This window comes from Lycorma delicatula, chromosome 8 (assembly GCF_047948215.1).
Source record: "Lycorma delicatula isolate Av1 chromosome 8, ASM4794821v1, whole genome shotgun sequence".
Classification (NCBI taxonomy): domain Eukaryota; kingdom Metazoa; phylum Arthropoda; class Insecta; order Hemiptera; family Fulgoridae; genus Lycorma; species Lycorma delicatula.
This window is the reverse complement of record NC_134462.1, coordinates 28,175,149-28,186,345: the sequence shown is the minus strand read 5'-3', so window position 1 is coordinate 28,186,345 and position 11,197 is coordinate 28,175,149. Positions and strand designations below refer to the sequence as shown.

The 11,197-nt window shown below is 27.9% G+C and overlaps 1 protein-coding gene across 2 annotated transcripts in view; it reads right to left on the bottom strand.

The window, feature by feature from the left end:
- Positions 1-1,520: 1,520 nt before the first annotated feature.
- The window catches only part of LOC142328755 (uncharacterized), a 49,762-nt gene continuing 40,085 nt past the window's right edge, over positions 1,521-11,197 (bottom strand). The window contains exons 9-10 of one of the 2 annotated variants that reach the window (XM_075372772.1): positions 6,722-8,344; positions 1,521-1,933 (exon numbers count right to left, since the gene is read on the bottom strand). In XM_075372772.1, coding sequence (XP_075228887.1) covers positions 1,644-1,933; positions 6,722-8,344 — 1,913 coding nt within the window. In that variant the 3' untranslated portion in view covers positions 1,521-1,643. The remainder of the gene's footprint in view (positions 1,934-6,721; positions 8,345-11,197) is intronic. The other variant, XM_075372773.1, reaches the window with a different exon arrangement.

Sequence of the window (11,197 nt, the reverse complement as noted above, 5' to 3'; positions counted from 1 at the left end):
AAATAATCCACTGGTGACAAGTTACGTGATCTTGCTAGCCATTATATTTGACCCCTTCATCCAATCTTCCAGGAAAGAATGCATTTAAAATTTTGCATACTGAAGACTGAAATGAGGTAGAGCACCATCTTGTTGAAACCAAATGTTCTGGAAATTGGTGATAACAATGTTTTGAATGTTTGAAATGATATGGTCATGAAGCAAAGCCTCATATTTCACTGCATTTAAATTTCCATCAATAAATATAGGCCCACCAACAATATATGCCCATGCATTTACTTTGACTAGACACTGTGTATCTGTCTCACAATACCAATGTGGATTTATACCAGTCTAGTATCGACAATTACAGCAAATTATGATTATGGCAATTACATTGCCATTTAAAAAACAACGTGGCCTCATCACCAAAAACTATCTTGTTTAATAAATTAGGATTTGCATAAATATTGTTTATCATAATTTTGCAAATTTAATTCTTCAATCTTCATCTTCATTAAGTTCTTGTACCAGACCAATTTTGAAGGATTTGAAATTTTCACTTTTTTGTTTGAATCAGTTAACTTCAAGTCGAGGAATGAGGATTCTCAATACATTCTTACATAATTTCCAATAATTTGTTATTGTCTGTTGCAGATTTAGGCCTCCCTGGTTTTTCTCTATTATTAATGCTCCCTGTTTCTTCAAACATTTGATGGTTTTTGACACTGTACCTTTTGCAATAGTATAATAATTATTATTAAATGTTGGATTGAACAATTTACAAACTTAATTATATGACTTGACTCTATCACCAAAGCTCCTCGTCATTAAAAGTGTGATCCTCTCCTGTTCACAAAGTAACACGTTGACAGTAATGTTAGCAGGTAGCACAGAAAAAATTAATTCAGTAATTAACAATTACAAAAATTAAAAAAATATAAATAAAATAAAATAAATAGATGTAAATAACAAAAGTGGCTTACAAATGTGGTGAAGGTAGACAAAAACAATTAGCCAACCAATCACAATAAATTCTAATACGAAACAAACAGTGTAGTAATGAAATACTCTAAATGAAATATTACACAATAGTGAAGTAAGTTTGATTTCTGCAATAATGGTAGGAGACCACCAGTGATCAGCTGATCAGCATGAATAGGTGACAGTATTTTTATTTATTTACTCATTATATTGGAACAAAAACTTTTGTGTTAAAAAATAAAAATCTTTTAATTTTTCAAAATTAAATTTAACTTTTAAAATAAATTTTAATTGAATTAAATAAAATTTTAGTTTAATTTCCTTTTATTTAATGGTATAGCATTTTCACACGTTACAAATCATTCATCTCATCTTCTGAAGTGATACCTAACGGTGGTCCCGGAGGTTAAAAAAAAAAATATGTACACATACTATCAGCTGTTTACATGTTTGTTTTGTAAAGAGCTAGTGTATATCTTCATAAAATATTTGGATAAAAAAGGCATTCTTTATTGTTGGTGTAAATTATGTAAAATAATTTATTGTTAAATATAAAATATTACACAATATTTATATTTTATTGATTTAATATAAAAATGTACAAGAAAAAAATATCAGAAATTCTTATAATACTTATTTTATAGAAATAGAACCACTGTCGTCAATAAACACTTAACTTTTCACTTTTCTTCCAGTCCTAAGCAATCTAGTCGTTCAGGTCTTGGAGAATGATACAACTGTCTATCAGGACTTGGTCGAGCCCAATTAAAATTAATTATTTCATCTGAAGTTAAAAACTGTACATCTGAATCATCATCACAATTGCCATTACGATTAATTTTTCTTTGACGAACTATATATATGACTATACTAGTAATTGCCCCTACAGTTAATACAGATAGCAAAATTACAACAATCGTTGACATTCTAAATTTGTTTGGCTCTTCTTTATAATAAGGAGCTTGACTAGCTGTAAAAAAAAAATAAATATATATTTATAATACATATTAAATAAATTGTTAATATAAACTGAAATATATGTATAATAGAAAATTACCATACAACATATTTATCAATCTTATACTAGATAGTCCTAGGAACAAAAAAAAAAAACATTTAGTATAAAAGAATATAAAAAATCTTCTCACTCTGACTTTAAAGCAGATATTAATTGTTAACAGTACATTATTCATAAAAAGAAAAATTATGTCTGATCATCTATTCAACAGTGCCAAAAGGAAGTTACAAAAGCAATTGAAAATGCTTTGACATCACTGGCGTAGCTAGGTGGTTTTAAATATGAGTTCACCAGGTACCAAATAGTCATTGTAAATCAACACCATTGTATAACATAAGCAAAAATGGTTCATTAAGTAATGGTTTAGTTTGTCATTAAAAAAGTTATTAGTTTTATGTAATAAGTTATACTCAGGTTTAATTTAGTAATTGTTAAATCTACAAATTTTGTTGAGGTACATATAAATTATTGTGAATACACATAAATTGATAAATTTTGTTAAGTAACTGAATTATAGTAATAATATTATAATGAAATGATACAATCACCAACCACTTTAAGTTAGGCACAACTTTTAAATTAGCCATTAACTTTTTATGATTAGCCATTTTTTTTGTATTTAAATGGGCCATGGGGAAAAATATGATCGAATAATGATTACTAAAGTGTATGAGTGATGCATGGGAGAAAAGCATAGCGTATTCCTTCCTATGTAGAAAGTTAAAAGGTTGGCCAGCTTATCATTTGTATTTTGATGCTACTGATTCCTCAATACTTCATGGTCACCACACTTCTGTTGGGTTCTAATTAATAACTCATCCTGTTCTGGTGATCCATATGTAGAGCAATCTATGAATACAATCCCTACATAAACAAGGGTGCAGCTTCTTACAGGCCTCAATTCAACAAAACTGCATTAAACATCCGAAAACTTTATAACTCAATCATGATTTTTTATGCTTTTATGAAATATGCAGTAAAGAATTACATTATAATGGGAGAAATAGAAATGTAAGTAAATAATAGTGGAAATAAAACAGAAATTGGTTCAATGTGTAGATAGTAGCAGTAAATGACCAAAATGAATTAAATTCAAATTAAACCAAATATATTTAATGGAGCTCTAAAAAATATATCAAATTAATTATGTAAAAATAGGGAAACTAGTTTACAAATTTAAACAGAACTTAAACATTGTTGTTGTTAAGATAATAATTACTATTATCTTTTCTGCTAAGATCACCATAATTTCTTTGTTGAGTACTGCTTACCTTTCTTAGCTTCATTCTCACTATCAGTTCTGACAATGGAGTGGTTCCGAAACACATCAACAAGTGATAAAAGAATAAAGCTAGGAAAGGTAAGCAGTACTCAACATAGAAAAAACAACTTAACATTATAAGTTCACCTAACATACAGAAATAGATATAGAGCACACTCTTTGACTGACTCTAAAACAAACACACCAAAACAAAATACATCGCACTAATATACTTGAGTAAAAACTTATGAAAATTAGTTCAATACAATGCAGTACAAAAAACAAATTACTACATATAAAACACAATGACAATGGAATACATAAAATGAACTAACTGTTCTGATGGCATAAAGATTTACATGGCACCAGGGAAACATAAATTTAAACCAATGTACAATATACTTAAGAACACACACCATAACTACACAATGATATAGATCACAAACCTACCAACATTAATAACAATCTCGATATTTTACAGAGATTCAAAAAAGACCACAATCTTGAGTATTAACATACTCAAATATTATAAAATATACAAACACACAAAAATGACAACATAATTCAAATCTATCATAGTTTGACCTTATAATAAAATTTGGTATCAATTAATAAAACAGCTGACCGCAGAATAAAAACAAAAAAAAACAGTAATCAGTAAAACAGTAATCACCAAAAATGGCTATGTAAAGTTTTTACATTAAATAAATTTGGTTGTCTGTAATTAAAAAAAAAAATTATATAATTTTTCACTATCAAACCATAACTGGTAGAAACATCATAAACTGAGTATTACATGAATAAAGAAAATTGGGACATCAAAGCTTTTCTAATTCATAAAAGATTAGTATCGTAATATTTACATGTAAAAAGCTTTTCATGACCTATGGAATTTTTATTCTACTAGTTACATACATTTTTGGGGTTGGATGTTATCATATCCACACCTATTTCCAAAAGTATATTTATCTCCTTGAGAAGGAAGTGGATTCAAGATTCACTATTTGTAAGAAAGAAATGACATGGCTGAAAAGTCACGCATTGGACTTTACTGAAATATAAAACTGAAATAAAATTACATTAAATTATAGGTTAATAAAAACAGTTTTTAAGGATTATGATCAGTAGCCAACGGCAATATTTCAACAGAATATAACAACATCTGATGTGGACACAATATGACTTCCTTTTACGCCTGTTAAATTACATGTACACATTTTTTTTAAATGAAAAGAACATAAAATTTTATTTCATTAATAACTTCTGATTTTTTTTTTTTGTTATTACTGAATTATTTTTTTTACAGTGAAAGGTTAATAATTATTAATAAATCAATATATTTAAATAAAAAAAAGAAAGTTAAAAAAAGAGAGATGAAATCTGATTCTTGTTCGAACTGATGTGCCTTCCCTTGTAAAATCAAAATATCTCATTAATTAAAATTTTATTTGGCTATAACTTTGGAACCAATGAAAATAAGTACTACTTATGATACATCGTTGAAAAGCTTTCAATGAGGGCTTGCAGTTAAGAAAAAGTCCAAAATCCAACTTTTTTTGGATTTTTGGTTTTTTTGAACACTTGTTCAATCGATTGAAATCAAAAGAGGAGGTGCACAACTACTAGATGTTACAACAGTCCTAAATCCAAAATTTCAACATCCTACGGCCAATCATTTTTGAGTTATGTGAGATACGTATATACAGACGTCATGCCAAAACTAGTTAAAATGGATATTTCCGTTGAAATCTGAAAATCAAATTTTTTCACGATTACAATATTTCCTTTACTTCGTACAAAGAAGTAAAAACCATCCAGCAATATTTAAACATGGTGATCTAAGAGAAATAGTTTATTAAAAATTGCTTTAGTTGTTTGTATTTTATTCTATTTCAAATCCTCAATTTTTAGAAAAATGCTCCCCAACATATTCCAATTGCTGTGGGACCATCAGATTTTAAGATATGGAATGGTAACTTTCCAGGACCTAGGGTTAAAACTTCTATAATTTTTTGAGAACTGTTAGGTTTCAATTATCACTGAGGAGCAACATGATACATTACCTAAAGAGAGAAGATTTTAATTATTAATCATGAGAAGAAGGTTGTGTTAATTTTCTTTTTTAACTTTGAACTACATGTATGTCTTTAGGTGATAATTTTATTGTACACTTATTTTATAAAATATATATATATATATATATATATATATATATATATATATATATATATATTCATATGCTATAAAAAGACATCAAATGGCAGTTTTTTTTTAAATTTTAATAAGTGAAAAAAAAAACAACCAAAGAAATACATAATTTAACACAAGAATAAGATTTTAACAAATCCTTTTTATGTCACTGGAGTATCTATATCATATACACACTATTTATGGGTTAATTTCTTGCAGTTTTATATATTTTTTTATAAATTTCCTTAACCCTTAAAGATAGCAATATAAATAAATTTTTTATAAAGTTTTAAACAAAATAATGAATAAATATTTCATACAATTAATTAAAATCCTGGAAAGAATGCAATGTATGTTTATAATTCTTTTTCATCATTCACTGATTTCCATTAATATCCCTTGAAAATTAATGAAAAAATACAGAATTTAATAAGTGACAAGTGACATAAAAAATCTAAAACTGACATAAAAGAAAATAGTGATAGTTGTAAAATTAATGGTAAAATAACCAATATATAGTAACATATAATATCTAAAACACATTAAAAATTAATAAAAACGTAACTACTGAATGAATTTTGATGTTATTCATTTGATTTCTTAATTCTAATTACCAACAAGAGTCCTGGCACCTGATCTACGGATGAGATAAAGTATGCACATTATATGAAAGATCACAGCTGCCTAAACCCGAAATTAAGAAAGCTTCCCTAGATATCATACGAATAAATAAAGATATTAAGTAGTTGAGCAGAATGGCAAAACATGATAGTACTTCTAATTTATTGATCACTTGCTTTTAAATTAATGGAGTTTGTTCTTCCAAAGACCTTTACAGAAGCACTGTTATTAATCAGGCTGGCAACATTAACAAAACTGGTAGTGGTAACATCACTAAATTTGTAGCAAAAAGCCTTTAGAAAAACAGGTTTCATTAATTTGAAAGTGAAATATTTATAAATTTGCGTAAGTTTAAATTTGTTACATAGTATAAAAGAGCAAAGAAATTCTATATAAAAGGTATGATATGTTCACCAATAATGTAAACATTACACCATCATGATCTTGTAGAGGACAAAAAATAAATATTTTAAGACAGTAAAATTACGAATACAAATGACCACAGTGAAAAGAATTATTTAAATAAAGTTATATACCATAGAAAAAATTCTAATATTTTTCCTTTTGGTTAGTAGTTTAGTAAAATAAATTCAGTTTCTTCCTAGTTAGTAAAATATATCCAGTTAATTAAAGAAAAACAAAAACTGTTAAAAAATAAATACTCTTACCTTTATTAATATATTTTAATCTCCATTTACTGACTTTATCAAGAGCATATGAAGAATTCATTTTCTGAATTTTTTCATAAAAATTTTTCATCCTCAATCTGACTGTGGTCTCTTTTGTATTTGTAGTTACAGGATTTTGGAGAGGAGGGACTACATAATAAGGTGGAACAATCCATGAATTTATTGGTTTAACAGTTACAGCATTAACCGGCAGATTTTTAAAAAATATTTTTGTAAAATAATTTGGCATTTTAGTAGTAATCGAACTAATTTTAACAGATTTAACATAACTATAATTTCTATCAACATTATTATCTTGCAAAACTAGTGTTGAATTTTCTGTTTTCATAAGGAATGGTTTTTTTGTAACAGAATTTAGTCTAATATCATAAAAACCAGGTGTTTTAGTAAAACTGACAATAGAACTCTTATTTAATGAAGGTATAATTTTGAAATCAGGGTTTATAACCATTTTTTTTAATGGTATTTTTACATCATTAAAATTATCATCAGTGACATGTAACATTTTATTAGTAATTTTAGGAAGTATTTTTGGTAAAACTGTTGCAAAACTGTTAGAAATATTTTTATTTATTAACATATTTTTTGATGTATTGTAGATGGTCGGAGTAGCAGTACCAATAAATTTGAATACTGGTAATAGGCTTCCTGTTTTATTAAAATGCATTGTTGTATAATTATTATTATTTATAGGATTGATTACTGTAAAGTTTCTGATATTGAGTCCCGATCTAACTGTTGTACTGCTAAAACTTAAACCAATTACATTAGTGGTAAAATAAAATGAATCATTTTTTACATTATGATCGTTTTTACTGATATTTAATTGATTAATCAAAGTATGAAATTCTGTTTGATTCGTTAAGGTTGATGAAGTAATCAGTGAAAGATTACTTTCTTTAACATTGTTGTAATTGGGGACTATTAATTTACTTTTATATGTATCAGTGTTAGTTTTTAAAGTAGGAGGAATAGTGGTAACATTTATAATTTTATTAAAAGATATGGAATGAAGAATATCTGTTACATATTTATGAGTAAAAGAAAAATTATTAGATTGATTACTACCATTGAAATAGTTAAATTTTTCTCTAGATATAAATGTTCTAGATGGTCGAACCGTGAAATTGTAGTATGTTACAGGTGTAGTTGTTATTGAATCTCCTGGTGTAGCTAGTAATTTATGTCTTTCAGTGAAAACATTATATGGGTTATATTCTCGTGCACGAAAAGAAACTGTAGAAGTAGAACCTATGTTGGAAATGTTTCTAAAATTATTCACTGTAGTAAAAATATACTGTGGAACTAAAGTGGTATTAGTTGCAGTAGAACTATTTTTACCAAACAATTTTTCTTTAAAAATACTGCTATAAAAAGGAATGGGTGTAGTGGTAGTAATAAATAAAATATTGCTGTCTAAAGAAGAGTTTCTTACAAATGTTAAATAACCAGTTGTCTTTGATTTATTTGAGTCAAAGGAAGTAGTTAAATTATTAACAGAAAATTTAGGAACAAAAGTTGAGTTTTGGATGAGATCAGTCAGTGTAATAGTTGTACTGGTTGGATTGACAGTTTTTAATTTAGTTCTTGATGTTGATAAACCTGTTGGAAGCATAACGATTAAAAATGAATTAAGTTATAAATAATATTTTTAAATATACTGTAAAAAATCATTAATATTTTCACGCAGTTATATGCAATTAAAATTATTTACCCTAAAAAATATGTTGCATAATCTTAAAATGCATTTAATATGTAAAAACCCATTTATCAACATTTAATTAAAAAACCAGGTTATCTAAAATATTATTAACAACAAAATAATTAAATACCGAAGTTGGCAGAGGAAAAAAGTGTGTATGTGTATGCACATGCATGTGCATGAGTGAAATAAATCACATTAATTCATTTCATAGCTTTATTTGATGTGTTAACTGACTACTATATTTCATACATGTACAGAGTAAGTGAGTGTGTGTGAGTGTGTGAGTGAGTGAGTGAGTGAGTGAGTGAGTGAGTGAGTGAGTGAGTGAGTGAGTGAGTGAGTGAGTGAGTGAGTGAGTGAGTGAGTGAGTGAGTGAGTGAGTGAGTGAGTGAGTGAGTGAGTGAGTGAGTGAGTGAGTGAGTGTGTGTGTGTGTGTGTGTGTGTGTGTGTGTGTGTGTGTGTGTGAGAGAGTGAGTGTGTGTGTGTGTGTGTGTGTGTGTGTGTGTGTGTGTGTGTGAGTGTGTGTGTGTGTGTGACAGAGAAAGAAAATAATAAAGATAGTTTTCTCTATTATTTTAAAAAGCTTTTAATATCTGAACATAAGAATGTGATAATAGGATTTAACAAAAGTAACAGAAAATTCCTTGAATTTTCTACTTATTCTTCACTAAATACGTACATTAATACATATACCCTAATAATTTCCATTAGCCTAAGTTGTGTGTTTTTTTTTTTAATTTCATTTATCAAGTATCTTTACACATTTGCTTTACTATTATTTTGTACGTTTTTAAATCTTTAAACATTAAAATGGAATTAATCCATTTCTTTATATATACAGTATATATAAATATATTTTGTTATGCTGCTCTCTGCTTAAGGTTTTACAACAGCTTTCCTTGATTTGTAAAGAGAAATGCTGGTTCAATCCCTTATTTTTATGCATGGACTAGCACTCCTACCCATTCTTGACAAGATCTATTTAACATATTACTATGCACTGATTAGCATAAAATATTTATATATTAAGTTATATCTTTAATTCTTTTTTATACCACAAAATGTATTTTGTCCACATTTCCCTGAACTTCTCCCAGTTAAAACTTACACTAGTCTTATGTAATATTTTCATAAATAACATTTATCTTTATTTTGATCGTAAGCTATTTAATTTTTTTTACAATCAGTAGCATCTTCTATCATCCAGTTTACTAAGTCTTGTCTGATGTACTTTCAGTTTCAGGTATGTTGTGACATATTTACTTTTACTCTGATTTGAAATAGTTTTCTCTTTATATGCATGGTTTTAAAATTAAATGTCATTTTATTGGACATTATGCCTTAAACTATTCTCAGTGTCACTTATAAACAGTAAAATATTTATATATAAACATTGTTAGCTGGCATTAGTCTGCTATTCAAAATTTGTAATTAGTAAAAGAATCAAAAGATTACAATTTTTTATTTTCATTTTTATATGAGTAGTAAGAATTTAATTAAAAAGTACACAGACATTTAGATGATAAATTATAGAAGGTTGCCCTACAGATAGCATATGTGACTCCCTCTGAATAGGGAATGCATTGTATCTGCCAAAAACTAGGGCTCCAGGCACATTCCTACTAGACCAAAAATCACTAGCACCATAAGGCCTGCAGTGGATGGCTGGAAGGAGAATCATGTTGAGAGAAAGATCAATTAATTATCTTGATAATCTCCCAAGGAATAAGCCAAGTAGAGATAACATTTCAAAAACCAATCAACAAAAGATTAGAATGCAATTCCCAACTCTATCTTATAACAAAAACAAATTTATAACTACCATTAAAACTTAAATAACCGCCTGATAATAAGAAAGATCCAGAAGCAGTGTCTGGACTGGTGTCCAGGCTCCGCGATTAATTGGGGGATAAAATACCCCGATATCTTTATGTTCATTCTGTTATACAAGGTAATGAATTAAAGATTAAAGAATAACGTTTTACCTTTTTATTCCTTTAAAATTTAGCTTAGTTCCAAATTGCAGTACTTATAATTGTTTCTTTTAATTTCTTATTATAACCAATGATATAGTGTACAAGTGTTTTGACACTGAATGATTTTGACCTTTCTCTTATAATGTTCATTTTGTAATGTTATTTTGTTTTTAGAATCTTTCACATTACATAAAGAGATGATTATTTTGTTTGCCTTAATTATAGAATATAGTATCAGAATTATAGTGCTTACTTTCCTGTCTAGTGCTATAGCAGAGCTTTAGAAGGGAAAGTACTGTTTTGAGTTGAATTTGGACATATGCGGTTTTCACCGGATCTTTACGTTTTGACATCTAAGGAACCCAAAAAACCCATAAAACCATATGGAAATTTTTGGATATTTGTATGTATGTGTCACCCTCTAAATCACCTTATATCTCCAGAACTACTTGACCAATTTTCACCAAACTTGGTCAGATTACTTCTATATATGGGACATTGATGCCATTAAATTTTCAACTTAAAAGGTCAGGGAGGTGAGGTTGTAGAGCAAGGTCACCCTCAGTATCTTGAGATTTTGTCTAATTAAGGTCTTTCTTAGGCACATTTGTTAACAATTAAAAAATAATATTTCCAAAAAAATTTGCAAATTTGCACCCCCACCCCAAAAAAAACTCTAAATAAACTAGTGGCTAAGTGGATAAAATGCGTCAATAGTAGCCCCTCTCACCACAAGAAGCACTAGTGTACCATTGATGTACAGCTGCTGTAGTT